Consider the following 19,779-nt stretch of genomic DNA (forward strand, 5'->3'; position numbering starts at 1 on the left):
CATTTTCTCCCTTGTTTCAGGCACCTCCGATCTCGTCAGAAGCGAGGTAACCGGCAGCTAGGACAGACCGGATCGCGCATCATCAGTATCCTTTACTTTTGGCTAGTGCCACTTTGGTCCCCAAAATTTTAAAACGTGTTAATCCAGTACCTACCGTTAACCAACCATTAATCTGCCGTTAAGTGGCATTTGAAAAGGCACAAATACCCTCAGAGTATCATCTAATTTTTTTTATTTATCACACAAACGTTGACAAAAAATGAACAGTGCCAAATCTTTTTTCTCTTCTATTCAAGAAATTTGGGGTCACGTCTCAATGGGCATTTTGGTGACCCCAACTTTCATCAATAGAAGAGGCAACGATTTGGGACTATTCATTTTTTGTCAACATTTGGATGGTTGATAAAGAAAATTAGATGACACTCGAAGGGTACTTGTGTCTTTTCAAATGCAACTTAACGGCTAATTAACGGTAGATATTGGATTGGCTTGTTTTGAAAGTTCGGGTAATGAATTATCGCGTTTTAAAGTTTAGGGACCAAAGTGCCTATTGGCCAAAAGTACATGGGTACTGATTGAGAATTTCCCCAAAAAAAACACCCTTCCAAAATCCTAACTCGAAAGCCAATGTTTGTATAAGCATTAGGCTGCCTTTGGTTGGCAAAAGAATACAATAAAATGCAAAGAGAACATTTATTTTCTTAGATAGGGTCATCAGTTAGCTCCATTCAATTATTTTGCAATTGGTATATAATTTCTTGCATTTTTAGATGGCTATGCAAGGAAAATATAATTTCCATTTAAGAAAAAAAAACTTTTGGGAATCAACAAAATCTTGTTATTAATTCCATCCCTTTCCTTATGCCATCAAAACACTTATCTTATGTTTTTCTTAAAAAAAATTCTCTTATTTTCCCACTTTAAGTTTTTCCCTTTTTGTTTATTTATTTTTAGGAATTTTGTTTTACACAATTAGAAATTCAGCACCCAAAAAACATATTAATTGTAAAATTAGGGGGTGTTCTCCAATGTGAATTGTTTTCCTTATTCCCAGTCCCAAAAACAAAACAAAACCAGCTAGTTTGAAAACAAATTGGTTATTGAAAGTTAAAATCAAAACACAGAAAAAACATTTTTCTGGTTATATTTGTGTGTTTTGTTTCCAGAACTAAATTACAAAATGTGTTCTTGAATTTCTGATTTTCGATAAAAAATAAGATTTTTAGCTTAAAGATGATGTTTTCATCTTGTTATTTAGGCTTTGTTTGATTGAGGTGTAAATGTGAATCAACATAAAATTCAACCGTCGGTTCGCATTTACACCTGTTTTTTGGTGTAAAACTTTACACTTGGTCCGCATTTGCAACCATTTGTTTCCCATGTAAAAGTTGCCTCGATAATTGATGTAATCCTGTTTTTTGGCTAACTTTTACATTGTTAATCAATGTAAAGGATACATTGATTTTTATTGATGTACTTTTACATCCATTCTCACTTGAAAATTCTCAATAGTCTAGGCAATTTTAAGCCGATGGACTTTTACATGATGGATTTTTCTATTGATTGACTTTTACATGGTGGGTTTTTCCACCACACTTAAACGCAACCTTAGTATCATGTTCCATAAATCATATAATTTCTACCGTAGAGAATTTAGTTTTTCTTTAAAAGCTATTATTTTGATGGTTTTAAAAACATGTGTTCTTTTAGAAACTAAATCATTTCCTGCTTTTCAACACAAAAATACAGTTCAAGAACATAGTTTTGTTTTTGCATTTTTTTAAAAACTAAACAAATGCATGGGACAACAAATTGGCTAAATAATTCTGGTTTACTTTTGTTTTTCAGATTTGGATTTGCTTTATTTGTTTGTGAGAAGTAAAATAAGAAGTAAATGAAGTGGTTCCCACCTGATATAAAAGAAAATGGAGATGGGATGAACATTACTTCTTTGGAAGTGGGATAGGGAGCAAAATGATGTGGTAATCTCTTTGAATGAGAGAGAATTGTAGTAGGAATCAATGTTTTAAAACTTGACCTAGAGGCCTAAATGTTTTTGTCTTCAGGTCATGGGTCACCGATTAGTGAATCGTTCAGGTTGAATGGGTCAAATTGTCATGTTAGCAAAATGTATGTATGTATGTTTGTATTAGTTTATATATAATTTATGTTTTTTAATTCAATTTTTAATTTTTTTATTTGTAAAAATATTAAAAATTGCGATTTGAGTTCAAAAAATTTTTTTTCTTTGACGAAAATAGCAAGGCAAGGCACCTATAGCGCCCTTGCAACGCATAGAATTTTGGCCAAATGACTGCTTGAATGGCTCAATTGGCCAAGTCAATAGTGAATTGAAAACACTAGCAGAACAAAATGGTTCAAAATTTGTATCAGTTTTTATATGCAAATTTTGCATTGCTAGTGAGTGCAAAATAGACGAAAAAAGTAATAATTTTGGACTAAGCAGGTTGTGGAAATCATAATTTCAAACAAAAGAATGCAAATTTGAATTAGGTGTTAGATTTGATGAAGTCCATATTTGCATTGCAGTTAAATAGAGCCTTAGTGGAAGGTAAAAGTGTAATTTACATGGAAGCCAATTAGCTCTGGTAAGCCGGAGAATGGTGGTGGTAGGTTAGTGAGAGAGAGAGAGATGGATTGCTGCTATCTCCATAATGGGTGAATTGTAAATCTAGTGTTTAGACTTGCAAATCGGCCAAGTTGATGTACTCGTATAAATCCATTGTCTTACCCTTCTTATTCTTCTTTCAAAGGAACAACAGAGGGACTTAGGTTCATTTCATTATTTGTTGTTTTTAAAATCTAATAAGTTGTACGGAAAGTACAGATTTGCCCAATACAGATTTTTGAATTTCACTGCAGAGTTATAAACATTTAAAATGTCAAAAATTCCCATTCTATACACGAATGAGTGTATGTGAATTAGCATCAATTCTAAATTGACATCTACCTCAATTGTACTTTGGGCCTAAAAATTCTAACCCTGAGCTAAGCCGTCATTCTCGCAAGATTCTTAGATTGTTTTGGTATCAATCCTGTTTCTTTCTTTAATCGTTTTGACTTTTGAGTTGATCAATACAAATTGATATACAACCATTGTTTAAAGCTATTTATAGTTGAAAATTGAAATGGATACGTCTTAAATGTCAAGTGGTAATTAATTACTCTTGCTTAATTACATATGTTATGCCAAATAAATGACTCCAATATGTGTATGTGAATTGTGATGTAACAAGACAAATCCCTCATCAAATTATCCAAGACGTTTGAAGATACGAAACACAACCTAAACGGTCGAACCATCAGTATTCAGTACCGGCTTCACATCAGCGCTCCCACAGACGCCCGCACCACGCGACATCAGCGCCCCATTGGACAAGTACGAGAGATATTCTTAATGCACGCTGAACGTGAATGTGGGGCGCCGGTGGGGTGTAAATGTGATCTCCCGGGTCAGTCCAGTCAAAAGTCATAACTGGTGTTTCCGGGCCCAAGGGTAGGATTAGGAAGTGCTAACTTGCATGCAGCCAAACTGGAATGAGGGTACATCAGATCCGTTCAATGCCCAAGAATGACTGTCGTCATCATCATTATCATTACAATATAATAATATTATTTTGAAATCCTAACTTCATTTCATCTCGTCATGCCATATAATATAATAAATCGTAAAAAAAAAGAGCTTTACTTCACGATAAGTATAAGCCGGAAAACAAATGAGTTGCTGACACTTCTCCATCTCTCCCATAATATTCTCAAGTCACAGTGGGATGTATTTGTGAGATCAGTGCCAAGTACCATGCTTGATGAATAGATCCGGTCTTGGTGGGGACTGAGGTTACGTTGCAATGAAATTGCACTTTTTATTGGATTGATGTGTGTGTGGGCTTTGGAAAAGAGACCGGATCTGTTCCTCGAACAGGGCACCTCACACCGACCTCATACGTACATCCTAGAAACATCTTCTACATTTACAAATTATTATTCATAGGAGAAGTTTCACGGTGGATTTGCCGGTGAGACGTCTAGAGATCGTATCTACTCCTTACTTCTGGTGCTTCACATGTATATCTTACTATGTATTAGGAATATTTTCCACATTTATTAATTATTATTTATGGAGATGTTTTCAGTGCATGAGATCGGATTTGCTCCTGACATAAGGCGCCTCACACCGACCTCACACGGCACATTCAACCATGTATTGGGAATATCTCCCATACTTATACTTTATTATTTACCGGAAATATTCTCAATACATGATAGATGTATCTATGAGGCGCCTCTTTGTGAGGAGCAGATCCCGTCTCCAATGCACGGTGGATGTACATGCGGCGCCCATTTGTGAGGAACAGATCTCGTCAGGGGAGGTCGTTGCGAGACGCCATGTGTGACGAGCCGATCCCAATTCGTCCCAACCTCTCCAATTATTCCAGTAAAAGTATCTCAATTGTTCATTATACCCTTGTCCTCCCCTACTAGTGGATCCCACATGGGCCCGCGCTAATGGATTCCAACGTCCCTTATTGGGATCTAGTCGTTTGGAGCCCCTGGGGTCAAATCATCAAAAAGGAGTGCAGTCAGCCGATGCCAGCCGAATGAGTGGTGGATGGGAGCTTTGTCACACTTGGATGTCCTTATCTGGACCCCATTGAGAAAAATGGGTCCCACAATTGATAGAGACCGGATCTGCTCCTCACATCTGACGTTTTACACGTACATTCTATCATGTATTGGGAATACCTTCCGTATTAATTAGTTATTATTTACGAGAGATATTCCCAATGTATGGTGGATGTAGTTGTAGAAACCGGATCGGCTCTTTACATGAAGCGCCTCACACGTACATCGTGTCATTTATTAGGAAGATCATCTCTCGTACTTATATGTTATTATTCATGGGAGATATTCCAAGGCGCCCAAATGTGAGGACCAGATCCGGTCTCGCCATTGACAGGACGTTGCACGACCTCCATGGTCCACCTGAAAAGACCCCCAGCGGACCCATCCTGGGAATTAACCTCGAAGTCAGGGTTAATTCGGTAATTATTGAATAAAAAGAAGTAAAATATGGCTCAATATCCACGCCAGCGATCTGTGTGAACCTCTCGCTGATCAATTCTAGCCCTTCGATGGTACTCATATTAGAAATCCCTAGCCGTCGATTGTCTCTTCCTTTTTACTCTATGCGATCCCAAAACTCCTTTTTAAATCCACTCGAACCTTTCCTCATTTCCCCAGAACAGTTGTTTCTCTCTCCGTCTGATCTTTATCTCTGTGCGTGTCTCCCTCCCTCTCTCATCTTCCTTTCTGTAGACTGTAATTGTTTGGTTGTGGGTTTCTCTCTGTAACTACCATGGCTACCGAGGAGGTTAATAAGCCTCAGTCGCTTCCTCAGTACTCAGAGGTAAATGCGTTCCCCACGAATTCAACAACCCACATTCCGTTTCTTTTGTTCTTTGCTTTTTTGTCTCCCCATTTCGCATTTTGGCTACCAAATAGAGCGACGCTCTTCTTAATTTCATCTGGGTATGTTTGATTTTTCTTGTTTCAGATGATACTAGCTGCGATCGCAGCTTTGAATGAAAAGAATGGCTCGAACAAGTCGGCCATATCGAAGTACATCGAGTCACAATATGGAGATATCCCTGCCGGTCACTCACAGCTGTTGTCTCACCACCTGAACAGGATGAAGGAAAGCGGAGAGCTCATCATGGTTAAGAACAATTACATAAAGCCCAACCCTGATGGCCCTCCAAGACGAGGCCGTGGCCGTCCACCCAAGCCGAAGATTCCTCTTCCGCCGGGGACCGTTCTTTTACCGCCAAGGCCGAGAGGTCGTCCGCCTAAGCCGAAGGACCCTTCTGCTCCCGTAGTGCCCAAGGTGTCTTCAGGTAGACCTCGTGGACGCCCACCTAAGAAAGCTAGACCTGCAGGTGCGCCCACGGCGGCGAGTGGGCTTCCGACGAGGCCACGCGGTAGACCACCTAAGGCGAAGGCCCCATTTGCGGCAGTGGCTGTCTGACCTTGATTGAGACTTTGTAGTGGCACTCCATCTAATTGTTACCTCCTCTTCCCATCTCTCCCCTCTCTGTGTCTGGTTTTTCTTTCCTTTTTTGGGTGGTCTTAGTACGAGTGTTCCTGTAATTTATGTAAATTAGCAGCAACTATTGGAGTTTATTTTACTTCCACAGCAACAACAGCAGAAAAAGAGATTACCATTGATGTGGGGTTTTCTCTTCTTGCATGTCTTGACTTTAATTAACCAAAAGAAGAAATGGGTTCTCTTTTACTTCGCTGTTAAGGCTGATTGGGGAGCGTTTCTTCGGTTTCAGACTTTTCAGTGCAAAATTGGTGCAGGACCTTGTGAAGTGTTTGATTAGCAGAAGTGCTGTGTGAGCACTTTTCCAAGATAAAGTCAGCTCCTCCAGGAGCAAGTTATTACTTGACATTTGCATTGGATACGTATCCATCCACATGTCTACTACTTATCTGAGTCTCCTACTCTCCATGTCCTACACAACACGAACTTGTCTGTTGGTCTCTGTCTTCGTTCTTCATTCTTCAAGGGATTTGGAATTTTGGATGGATGGATGGGTGATCTAAGAACTGAAGATAATATGGATTTGTGTAATATGACTACGTTTTTATTAATTGGAGTTGAAAATAGTGCACTGAACTAGTTTTGTTGGGCGTTGGAGTGGAATAGCAAAGATACTATTTGGGTCTGTTTCTGATTGAGACTTCTGCAATTTCAATTTCTGGTCTTTTTTTTAACAAATTTTGCTGTGCTGTGTCAGCCAGATCTTGTTGGCATGTGATTTTGTTAGTGAATGTTTGAACTTTAAATTCTAAAGCGCATGCTTACTGGCCTTACACACAGAGAGAGGGAGGCACTTAGCTTTCTAGCTGTGTGGGTGGGTAAAGGCAAGAGAATGATTTAAAAAACAGCTAAATTGGTCCTTTTTTCTTGATTGAGCTTACGATCATGTTTTGAATTGTTTGCCAGCTCAAGCATGGCTATTTAAAATGGGCACACCATGGTTTGCTTTTGGATGTAAAATATTGCAGACCCCATACTACGGCAGTTGAGATAATTATTCAGATAGATTATTTGTTTCAGTCATAGGCGCTCTAGGCACAGAATAAAGACTTCGGTTATCCTAACGATATACTTCTAAGTGGGTATCGTATTTGATTAGAGTGGAAAATTTGTTCGGGGTTGTTTTGCTTTTATTTTGAATGGCTAAAGAGAGGAATGTTGGCGCCCTTTTTTTGAACTTGGTGAAAAGATTTCTGAGTTTAGTTATTGCTACATGGCATGGTTTTACTTCTCTCTACTTGAGCCAAAAAAGCAATTTATGTAGGGTTTTTATTAGTCTTCTCTCGATTTGAATGCGTTTGCCACCTTTGAAAACAGTGGTTTCTTCCTTTTGAGAAGGAAAGTACTGTTTGGAACAGAATCCCTGCGTGGTTGTTGAGGGTTGGTGATCCGTGTCAGTCCTATCCTTGTCAATGATTATCCAACATTGGGCAGCGAGAAATCTCACGTATACCCGTACTGGATCTATTGTCTTGTCAGCCATTTCCAGATTCAATAGGTTGGGCCGGGTTTCTGATCAAGGGTTTAAGTGCAATAGGTCGAGCCGTTGAGCCCTCTATTTACGTTTTATAGGTCTCAATCAACCCAAGTGTTTGGCTTGTCCTGGTTATTGATTTTTCATTTATGTTTTTGGGGTTTCGGATCTTCAAGGGAGGGATTTCATGTAGGGTTCATTCAAATTGGAATTGGAATTGGAATGGTTTATTATGTATGTTTGGATTTTCATTCTTAAGTGATGGGGAGGAAATGTATTTTCTCAAATGGGGGAATGTCATTCTACTAGAGATGGTATCAGACTCTATTCCACTTAATTAAATGGTTGGAATCAGAATGGGCCATTTTAATTCCAATTTTAAATCCCTATTCCCGTGAATCAAATGGACCCTGGGATATGGTCTAAAATTAGTACTCTAGGTCCTCATGATTTTCCATCTGTGCTACATTGGTATGATCAGGACCCACCATTCAATAGGTCCAAACCAAATTGAAGGTTTAATGGGTTGTTTGCTCTAATACATGTAAAATTAATTAAGAACTCTCATGAGGGAACTGATTATACAAAATGTATTAAACTCTTGGAAGGCTTTGAAAATGATGCATATCGATTTATGAACTCACTTATATGTTAAATACTATGAATTAGGGCATATGACCATTTTTAAAGGTACCCTTCCTAGATATGTTCTAATTGGATTTTTGAAACTTTAAAGGGGTATATTGTTCAAGCCTCCCTTGCACTTTTTGACAGTTGTGGTTCAATACCCCTACTTTGTGTCAATCGCACTATCTTCTCCTGAACTTTCTAAAATTATTGCATCCACACCCCCTCCATTATTTGAGTTTATAGTAAGGATGGCAATTTTTCCCATTTCTGCCCCATTTAGGGCAAGGATGGGGATGGGAAAATTTTCATCCCCGTTAGCGGGGATGGGGTAGGGATGGGGAGAGCATTCCTGCCCCACGAGGACCTCGATCCTTGCTCGTGGGATCCCCACTAATATATATGTGCATATACATCTATATATTAATGTTTTAAAAATACACTTGAATATGTTTGAATCTTTTTTAATAGATTGTAAATTTTAATTATTTTATTTTTATTTTTTAAATAAAATAAGAAAACAAAAACAAAATTATTAACATTATAAAAAATTACGGGGAATGGGAATCTCCACGGGGATGGAGACGGGGATGGGAATGGGGAGAGGCTCCCCGTCCCCGCCCCGCCCCGTTGCCATTCTTAGTTGACAAAAGTAGGCAAAATTACCAAAATGTCCAACTTTGATTGTTTGAATGGTAAATTGGCTTCTAAATTTGTGCTTCCCTATTATATTGGCCATAAAATTCAAAAGATTTGTGTTTTTTTACAATTTTTTATAGTTTGTTGAATTATATATATTTTTTGATTTTTTATGAATTTTATGTAATTTCTATGTTTTCTACTTTTTTATTGAAGCATATATTTTTGAATTTTTTATCATTTTCTTTTCAATTTTTGCCTTTTTACTTGAAAATGTTATCATTTTATGTATTTTTCTACAATTTTGATTTTTTGGTTGAAATATATTTTTGAAAAAACATATCATTTTTAAGTTTTTTTTTGAAAATTTTGCTTTTTGTTATTATATATATATTTTTTTCAATTTTTTTTCTCCTATATTATTTTGTGTTTTGAGAAAAATATTAAGTATGGTGGATTTATGGATCAAAGTGGGTTTTTTGAGGTGGGTGATGGTCAATGTGGATTCTAACCCACTATTAAAGCAGGATATAGATGACACATTTTAGGGCATTTTGGCTTGTGTAAAATCATATATTTTCATCCAAGGGAAATCTTAACATTTAAAAATATCACGATTTAACTTATAAGTTCAACCATATCACGATTTAATGTTTAGGGGAGGACAATGCTATTAGCATAAATTAGAGTAGTGAATTGTAACATACAAAAAGTACTGAGGAGGTTTTAGCAATTTACTCTAAAATATTTTAATTTAAAAGCATCACCTCTTGAATTTATGTATCATGTGTATATTTATGCTTTTTTTTGAAGGCTGTATATTTATGCTTGGAACCTTGATTGACATATAGATTATCATTTGAGGCTGTTTATAGTTAAAATAGGCATACTTTCAAGATGCATGTGGGAGGCTGTTGGTAGTAATGTCAAAATAGTAATTAATCATTTTATCTCAACTCTCAAGTGCATGATATGTGATGTGACAATATATATCTTTGATTAATTCCTATCTATCATTCCAAAATGTTGCATGTGAATCTTCATTAAATTTTCTGTGGTGGAAGCTATTATGGTCTAAAAGGTGTGCACATAATGTGCATGTCTGCTCAGCACTAAATACAACCATTCGTGGATTCTATGAGCTGTGATAAATGGGGCATTTCACAAGGGGACCAAATTTCCTGAACACGACTTTTTACTTACACTTTACATGTAAGGATATTATAGTATAGCCATACATCTTGTATGTATTTGGTTTTATGACTGTTTATTTGCACTTTTTCACTTTAAATGTTTATTTATATTTTTTCATTTTAAATTTTTCTTGTTTTTATTGTTTAATTGAACTTCAAAAATCAACACACCCCCTTGTGTTTTTTAAAACCAATTTGTTTACAATTCATATGATTTTGATTTGTTTTTAGAACTTGTACCAAGAAAAACATTTCATATCGAAGAACACCCCTCAATCCTATGGCCAGAACAAACCTATGTATGCAGGAATAAACTTTCACTCTACCAAGTTCTTAACTAAATCATGACATGAAGTTCAGTTTTTAATCAGGTATGTATATATAAACATGTATTTTATCAATAAATAATGTATAACTATATTGTACATGTAATATATATATATATATATATATATATAATTTTATATTAACTCCTGTTTTTTAATTCAGTTTTAAATTTTTTATTTATAAAAAATATTCAAAATTACAATTTGAGGTAAAAAAGTTTTTTTTTGGTGAAAATAGTAGGGCAAGGTGCGTATGGATCCTTGGGGCACATAGATCTTGAAAAGTTACAAAAAAAAAAAATTCACCTTAGTCGGACATTGTAGTGCAAAGTTATTGGCTCCCGAAGTTTGCATATACATTTAGTGTACAACCCATGACCTGGTCATTAGGTCGAATGGATCAATGGTCCAACTGTCCGTGTTGAACGATTTTGAGTGTTCTCCGAATTTTACGAAAACCTGACTCATAATCTTGGTTAAGTGACGATTTGAATGATTCAATCAACCTGATCAACAACGAGTTAAAAATACTGCTGTAGATTGCAAAGTTCTGAAATGTATGATATGGTTCAAACCATGTGATTGGTTTTAACTACACAATAAGGCTTAGTAGATCCAAACACACCACACCTTATGGAGACCAATTTACTGAACACTCCCCGAATTTGATATTTTTGATCTAGACGTAATTGTCAATAGGCTCTTAGTTGAATTGATTCTGAGACATCCTCGTAAAAGAGGAGGCATGGCTTCAAATCCATGGATAAACAAGCTCTCCCCATTATATCAATGGGCCCATGTGCACCTTATCACTAACCCAACTATTCTCATTGGTGTGGGGATCAAAGCTTCATTAAATTACCCAAACAGATTATATAACTTGTAACTGCAATCTTCCTATAACCGTAGAGATGCCAATGGGTCGGGTTAAGAAGCAAGGTGTGATGAGATTACGGTTAGAAAGTATGTTTTTGTCGGGGTGTAGCCCTTCCCCACATGTCTGATATAGCTATATAATTCAGGGTCCCTTGTTCTATCCTATAGAAAAGTTGGGTGATCTTGACATGGTCTCATGGATTGTGGCTAGCTTCCATATGTCAATGGTCATTGTCCTCATTTTCATTCTATCAGATTCTTTCTCCTTTCTACCGTGATGCTTTGGATCACCATTTGAGGGCTCCTTGCAGCCAAGATAGACTGATTCTTGGCCTGCCGATTCTTCTGTTGTCTTAATGCTTGTGACTCTAGTCTGTCTTTTTCTCGAGCTTGCTCATGGATTCTTTCTTTTATGTCCTTTGCTGTACATTTTATTGAAGCTCTCTTGTTCTCTTTCGCTGATGTGTTAAAATTAACTCTGAGAGTTAGGTATTTGGTGGCTTCCACCTGACTATATGACCTTCTTCTTTGTTTTTCTTTCTGCTTGTCCTATTCTTTTCTTTCTATCATTTATTTCATAGGTTATGAGCCTCTTAATACTCAACTGTAGCTGCACTTGATGGTAACGTATTGATGCATATCGATATCACCCACACACATCTTGTTTTTATTTTTTATTTTTTGTTGATTTTAGAGGCCTAGGACTCAGCATTGTGAACTTTTAAATTTTATCAAATCATTTTGTATCGGTACATATAATCCATGCATATCTAGGTACACTAATATGAATATGGTGCGCCTTGAATCTTGTTGATATGGGCATATTATATTATAACTTACCCCAAAGCGAACAACGCCCATGTGATATTTTTTGTATTTGAATCTTGTTGTAGGATTTGATTCTATTTCAACAGAGGCTATTTGATTCTATATCAAAGCGAACAACGCCCATGCGATTTTTTCTTTTATTCTTTTGTATTTGATATCTTCGGTTGGTTAGTCATAATTATTTTCAAAATTCATAGAGGCTATTTGGTGTGATGTCTGGGGACAAAGTTTGAGATAGAAATGGCATGCCCCCCATCCCATCCCTGCCCCATACCCCAATGGGGTCCATGCGGGGATAGAGGATCCCCGAATTTGCTTCGCCTCACCTTAGTCCTATTTGCAAATTGATAAAAAAAAAATCAATATAATATATTAAAAGTTATTTTAATATATTATATTTTATTATACTAAAGACCATGGTTTTCAAAATTGGATTAGACTGGACAGTTGGATCGGAAAATCCGGGAACCGGTCAGGTGACCGGTTCCGTTTTTCCAAAAATAGGATTTTCTCCAAAACTGTTGATTTTGGTCAATGAACCGTTGAACTAGATGATTAATCATTCAAACCGTTTTGACCATTTTTTAATTTTTTTATTCTTTTTTCAAAACGGGTCGAGCATTCAATTCGAACAATTAGACCGTTCAACCCAATAACCAAACCCCTGACTGGTTTGATCACCGGATTAGCTTTAAAAACCAAGCTAAAGACATGCGTTTTTAGTTGGGGCGGATTCAAGGTGGGGTGGACAAATATTATTCCTGCCCTTTCCTCAGTTTGGGTTGGGTCAGATTGCCATCTCTATTCTCTAAATCTCTAATATGAGAAGAGCCATTTCTTTTAGAAAACCAAAGTTTGGTACCATTTCCAGTCTACCCCTACCAATACTCTGGGACCCACTTTGGGTGATGACCTTTAATTAATTCCTCTCAAAATTTATAGTAGTTATGCTTTATTAGATGAGAGTGATTAGTGGTTTGATTATTTATAAAGAAGATTATATTTATATACTGAGTTTCTTTTTCTTTTTCTTTTTTGGAAGACACAGTTAACTTTTCATTGTGATTAGCATGTCTATTATCATCATGAAGTCTGGGGACATGAGTCCACATGGGGAATAAATAATGTAAACGTAGATTTAGGTGATTCAGCCTTTCATCCAAAGATCAAATATCAGTCCAAAATCTCTTACAATAGATCCCAGATTTCCTTCGCTTGTAGTTTTTTCCCCTTCTTTTTCTGAAGTTCTAATATGAAGTAGGATAGGAGATTGAAATAGATGAAGGAAGGACATGGCCAATCCAAAGGGATACTCAACTGGGATGGTTTGGGTTGGCCACACCTAAGCCGATAGGAAAGAGTTAACCCCTCACAGGATTCTTCTGACAGTTGTCTAATCAGGTCAATTAGGCATTTGTTCCACAGACAAACCCTTAGACATGGAGGAATAATGTTGCCAATCTTGATCAACTTTATACCAAAGGAGCTTTGCATTGACAGTGTTTTCATTCTGCCAACTTTAACCCATTATTTTATAGTTCTTTCCAGATGAAATTAGCCATCCAGAATGAAGGTGGACCCTTTTACAGGCCCCCAATCATATTCTGTGATGGGTTGTTGAGTTTGGTTTGGTAGAGAATCCTAAACCCATAAAACTGTAAACTCTTTGTCGTATGGCTAATGGATCTCACCTGCACCCTGTTCTATCCCTGCCTTTCTCTTATATTCTCATATCTATTTTGACTTTTCTCTGTCTCCAAAGATACCCTTGTTAGATATGTGCCATAAGTTAGTAAGATTACAATGATGTTCCTCTTTCAAATCCTTTCTTTGAAACGAAATTCCTGAAACAGGCTCATTCGTTCACTCAAATTGAACTTTTGGTGGGTCATGAAATAGGAAAAAGAAATAAATCAGGGGTATCTTTTGTTATATAAAAATTAGTTAATAGTGTAGACTAGTGGATCCGGGTTAATTTTCGTCATTTAGACATAATAAAGGCGTATTTGGACCACTCACCAACATTGATTTGATGGAATATGTATGTATGAACAAAAGTGTTTGACAAGACTCGAGATAAGTTTAAGAGAATGTTAAGAAAGTGAAGGGAGGGTGGGGGCAGCATGTTCAGATAATAACCCTACATAAAAAAAAAGTCATGAGTTGGCAGGACCCATTTTGATATAACAAAGCAAATCCCAGTGAAAAAGTTAGTATAGAAACCCATCTAATATCTAATATAATATAATAAAGGAATGCGATCATGCAAAAGCATCCCAAAAGTGGGTTCTTCACATTCTTAGAAGTGGTTAGCTCAACTCTCAAATAGAATAACTATCTTAGAAGTGGTTTATTCAAACAGACTCAATCCTCTTTGAGGTGATATATAAATCGTGGCTACTTGTAAAAACAACACCACATAAAAAAGTCTATCTACTATAAAAAAGTAGGTGATATATGGTAAGTCTCTTAAATCAAATAAAATCTTAACTTAAATTTTGAATATAGATGATTTTTTTTTTTGTTTAAATTTAAATAGTTCAGATCAATGGCCCCTGTACTTAGTACGGGGTCCTTCCTAGTTATAATTGTTAAAATTAAAATACTGTTTCTAAGGCTCAGTTTGGGAAGAATAAAAAATATAAACATGTTCGGTGTAAAATCTTGTATAGTGTATTTCTAAATCTTGTATTAGAAGTCTTTCCAAACTGATCCTAATAAAATTTTTGGTAAATTTTTCTTAGTAATAATTGATGAAAATGGTTCACTCAAATAACAAACAAGCAACAAGAGTCTAGAAACACTAGAGGCTCCCTATGGTTTGTGGGATGGGAAGGAAAAGTATGGAGTATTTTGGAATATTCTTCCCTTCCCATGTTTGGTTTGTGGGATGTCATGAGATGAAATGGGAAAAAGGTGGGGTTATAGATCCCAATTCTTGGGAAGTGGAATCACATCGTTTTAGTGGGATACAAGTGGGAATGGTGGGGGAAGCTTGTTTATATTTCTAAGAGTTAATATTAGGCCTATGACCCATTAATAAATTATCAATTATTTAGTATTAGTAAAATAATTTCATTAAAATTAATTATTAAATAAAATAAATAATTAATAAGAATGTAATTAATTAATAATTAACAACAAAATAATTAATGATGAAATGATTAACTAATTAATTAATAATTAAATAATTATTTTATTATTGATAATTAATTAAAATAAGTTAATAAATAAAGTAAAATAAATAATTAATAAACTTATTGATCAATGAAGAATAATTTAATAATTGATATTAAAATTATTAATTAAGTCATAGGTATTAATAAAATAAAATATAAATTATTAATTAATGATAATAATTAATTAACTAAGTATATAATGATTAAATAAATAATAAAAATGCTAAACAATTAAAAATAATTAATAGTACAAAACAAACATTTTTAATTATTTCGTAATAAATATTAATAAAATAAAATTTGAAATAAAAATTAAAATATTAATTCTTAGTTAATAATTAATTAACTAATTATCAATATTGAATAATTAATAAAATATTAAAAATTAATTAATAATAAAATATAAAGTAATAAAAATACTATTTATTACCTAATTAATTAATTAATAATTTTTATTAGTGTTGATTTTCTCACTATTTTCCTTTTTGAACCAAACAAAAATATTCCCTCAAACCAAACACAGTCTAAAAGAAAACACAAACCACAACACAAATCAGATGTGCTGGAATCAAATCGTCATCACTCTAAGAAAATGAAACATTGAAATATCATCCTATACATGGTCAATTTAGAGTTTTTCAATGCACTTGGTGGACATTTGGAATTGTAGACGTCCTACACTTGTAGAGACATTATACTTGCTGTGGCCAAGGTTGCAGCTAGACTTGTTCACGAGCTAGGTTTTTTGTTAGTATTAAGAGAATACTTTCAGGCCTGAGCCCGACCTGATTAACATTGGGCTTAGGTCATATAAAGCCAAAGTCCAGCCACAGCCTGAGCCTGAGCCTGAGCCCGATCAAAAAATTGAAAAAAGATTTTTTTTATTCAATAAAAAAATGTTTTATTTATATTAAAAGATCTCAAAACCTAAAAATAATGAAAAATCTCATTATTACTTGAAAAAAGAGAAGAGATGGTGCATTTTGTAATGACTCTGGTCTTATATCCAGTGTCTTCTCTAATTCAAAATTGAAACTTCAGCACCTTATTTGAGCAGCAATTAATGCAAGGTTGTATTTAGGATGCATGAAAGCATAGAAAAGTTGGAAAGCAAATTGTCTCTCACATGCAGGAAGCTAGGGAAGTTGTTTTCAAATCAACCATTACGGCAATCCCATCCTATTTCATGGCAACCCAACTTCTGCCTTGCATCATTTGCTTTCAAGTGAACGCCATGGCACGTGACTTTTGGTGGGGTTACAAATCTGGACAACCTCAAAAAAAGGGTAAGGGGTCGAGGAATCAATATTCCAGATGTTAATATGAGAAACAAAGTTGCTGTTATATATGAAGCTCGCTAGCTTGGCGCTTTCTCAATGAAATTGCCATTGGTATTGTCATTCATTCTTGTTTGGGCGGGCCATCAACATCGATCTAGCACGGCCGGCTGAAGTAACTGAAGTTGGAGCTTTTAGAGCGGGCTTACAATGGGAAAAAGACCTCAAGTTGTTTCATGTTTGTTTGTTTTGAAGATTGTCAACATCCTGTTGAACACCAACCATTATCGCTGATTGTAGGATTCTTCTGCAGGGATTTCAACATTTATCCCTCGTTCCAAAGTTTGCATGCATGTAAATTGTTCCAGAACTACTGATTTCATCAGGCCTGTGCTTGATGCTGATCAGTTCATTCAATGAAGCAGCCTAAGGGCTTTGAAAGAAAGAGTTTGTTTGGTAGGATACTTATTTCAAATTGAAATTCTGCTACATGGGTGATTCACTTTTGGGTAAATTCTACATAGTTACTCGCATTTTGGGCATACTCTCCCTTTAAGGCCTCAACTTTCAAATGTCCCACTTTACTATTTGGACTTGTGGAAATATACATTTAAGTCCAAACTCTATTAAGGGGTAAAATTCTATAATTGACCATGTTCTGATTCTGTTTTTTCACTATTTTCTACCTTTGGACCAGTGGCAACAAGGTTAGCTACTCACTTTCGAACGCTTACCTTTCTACTTCTGAAGTCCAAATGTAGAATAAAGATTACCGGCAAAAGAAAAAAAAAAGAGTTAGAACATAGGTGTTTTCGTAAATTTATCACTTATATAGTAGCATTAATTTAATAGAGTTGGACTTTGAAAATTTAAGTACTAAAATGACATATTTAAAAGTTCAGGCCCTAAAAAAGTGAGAGTGTGAGACTATACCTAAACCCAAAATACAAGCTACCTATCTGCAATATAAATATCAACTTTGAAATGTTAAAAAAATAAAACTATTTGTCTATTTGGTAGTGCATCAACTTTGAAATGTAAATATCACATTTTGTGTCGAGTTTTACACACAAGGGGTGTGGGCCGTAATTCAATTTCCATTGTATAGTACCACACTTTTTACCTAGCAACATTATACTTTTCTCAAAAGTGGATTTGGATCCATTAGTAGCGGGGCTCAAAATCACATCTTGTCCGGGGCTTACCCAGTTACTAGCCAACTGAGTCACCACTCGGTTGGTAGTTGTGACCAAGGTTCTAAATATTGATATGCCTGATATGCTAATAGGGGTATATGGGGTAGTATCAGGATGTTTTTTTTTTTTTTTTCAAAAATGATTTAGGAGAGGCCGGTTTAAGATTTCTCCACCCCTTGAATCAGTCAGAACCTCGATACATCCTCTGTAGAGGTATTCGGCTGATACGGGCCAATATGTGCCGATCTTTTGAACCCTGGTTGTGACTCCTTTCTTTAGTATTAAGTTTCATCCCAAAATCTCTTTTTGTCTGTTATTAGCAACGTTTTAAAAACTTACTAGAAACTGAAACTACTTTGCCCATTGGTTTTTGGGTTGGTGCTTAGACCATCTGGTCTAAATGATCAGCCCTTTGTATTTCAAAAAAAAAATAAAAAATAAAAATAAAAAAATAAAAAAATTAATTAATTTAAAAATAAATTACCCAGGTTAATGGTTCGACTACCCAGGTCATTTGATCGTTGACCAATTCAATAGTTTATAGGGAACACGGTTTCGGGGTGAAAATGAAACCGTTACCTTAGTCAGATATCCAGGCTGAACAATCCAAATTTCCAGATCAATACAATGATGGATTAAAAACCTTGATTCCTAGTGTTGGTGCAGCTCAAAACACCAATGTTTTTGCCATTTAAGATCTGCAGTATCGAGAATAGGTGCCTCAACCACAATGGGTCGGATTCAACACCAACCCGAACCTGACCTGAGATCTGATAAGGCAAAGCAGACCCTAACCTGATAAGGTTGGATCAGTGCAGGTTTACCACTTAATCCGATCGATCCACTGATATTTTTATAGGGGATATAAATGGGCTTTACAATGGAAGCTATAGTGGCTAGCCCTCTCCCAAACCCTCCAACCCGATGAACCTAAAGTGGGGCATCATTATTGGTTTAACAGCACCTAATACAGCCACCAAGTGCAGTTAATCCAAGGCATTGAAAGCAAAAAGTGCAGCTAATCTGGCCTCCGAGGTAATTCAGATTAACTGAACACATAGGTTGTATAACATGCTGTAGAGCCAATGATAAACCCCACATCAGCCAGAAATGTTAAGTGAGTCCGGATCTGTTTCCCATAGAGTGCGATTCATACGGATCTCACAATATGTCCTGGCCATATATAAGGAATATCTCCTGTACTAGTAATATATGATTGTGAGATGCATTCTGTGAAAAAGAGATCCCAATTCATATTTATAACTGATGTGGAATGTTATCATTAATGATGGAGGGTGATTTGGCCCAACTTCGTAGTTCAGGTACACGTAGGCGTGACCTATCTCAAATAGTGACTCAGCATGACAGCACAACGGATGTAAGCACAACTCGCTGGAGAGGTCCCACTGAGTTCAGCACGGCAACTCGGCAGGTAGACTGCCGAAAGCCGCCTCGCCCGCACCTCTCCCCGGGGTTAAGGCACTTCGGGGGGTCCCGAGTTCGGGGCACCCTGCCCCTTTTGAGACCCGAGCTCCTCCCAATGGACCTCGGGCCACTCCCAAGCAAGAACACACCGATTCTTCTTCGGACGCCCCGAGGCACAAAGACCTCAGGTCGACTAACTCGGCATAACTAGCTATAGGCAGCCCGTCACTCAAGGGACGGCCTAGCACAGGGCGATTCGCAAGAGAATAGCTCGGTATACCGTAGGAGGGCTTCCTGCCCGACCGTCGTACCCGACAAACCTGCGAATTGCAGGCATGTCCCCTCGCCGCACGTGCCACCTTTAGGAAGGCGTCCCACACCTGACAGACACGTACCTTGCACGACAGCCCCGCGTGTGCCACCTCAGCCCTGCCTGTAACGGCAGTGGCAGACTGACAGTGGCGGTTATACCTGCCCTGTCAGAAGTCAGAGGGCCCGGAGCAACGAAATTCAGCTATAAGGAACTTATCCTCAAGGAACAAGGTATCTGGAATAGCTAGCGCAACCTATACTCTTAGTGTTTACTCTCTTTCAGCTTTTTGCACACAGTACTAA

The 19,779-nt window shown here is 36.6% G+C and overlaps 1 protein-coding gene across 1 annotated transcript; it reads left to right on the plus strand.

The window, feature by feature from the left end:
- The first annotated feature begins 5,249 nt into the window (after window positions 1-5,249).
- LOC104609992 (HMG-Y-related protein A) lies at window positions 5,250-6,755 on the plus strand. Its single transcript, XM_010276446.3, has 2 exons — window positions 5,250-5,428; window positions 5,576-6,755. Exons 1-2 carry the CDS (start codon window positions 5,378-5,380, stop codon window positions 6,044-6,046), a joined length of 522 nt encoding a protein of 173 aa, XP_010274748.1. The 5' UTR covers window positions 5,250-5,377; the 3' UTR covers window positions 6,047-6,755.
- Window positions 6,756-19,779: the final 13,024 nt, after the last annotated feature.

This window comes from Nelumbo nucifera, chromosome 4, assembly GCF_055504915.1.
Source record: "Nelumbo nucifera cultivar China Antique chromosome 4, China Antique-T2T, whole genome shotgun sequence".
Taxonomy (NCBI): Eukaryota; Viridiplantae; Streptophyta; class Magnoliopsida; order Proteales; family Nelumbonaceae; genus Nelumbo; species Nelumbo nucifera.

Bases quoted from the DNA above. Each gene is read 5' to 3' on its own strand.
- LOC104609992 (XM_010276446.3), top strand. From the start codon at position 5,378: ATGGCTACCGAGGAGGTTAATAAGCCTCAGTCGCTTCCTCAGTACTCA. The intron at 5,429-5,575 runs GTAAATGCGTTC...TTCTTGTTTCAG, and splicing joins CGCTTCCTCAGTACTCAGAG to ATGATACTAGCTGCGATCGC.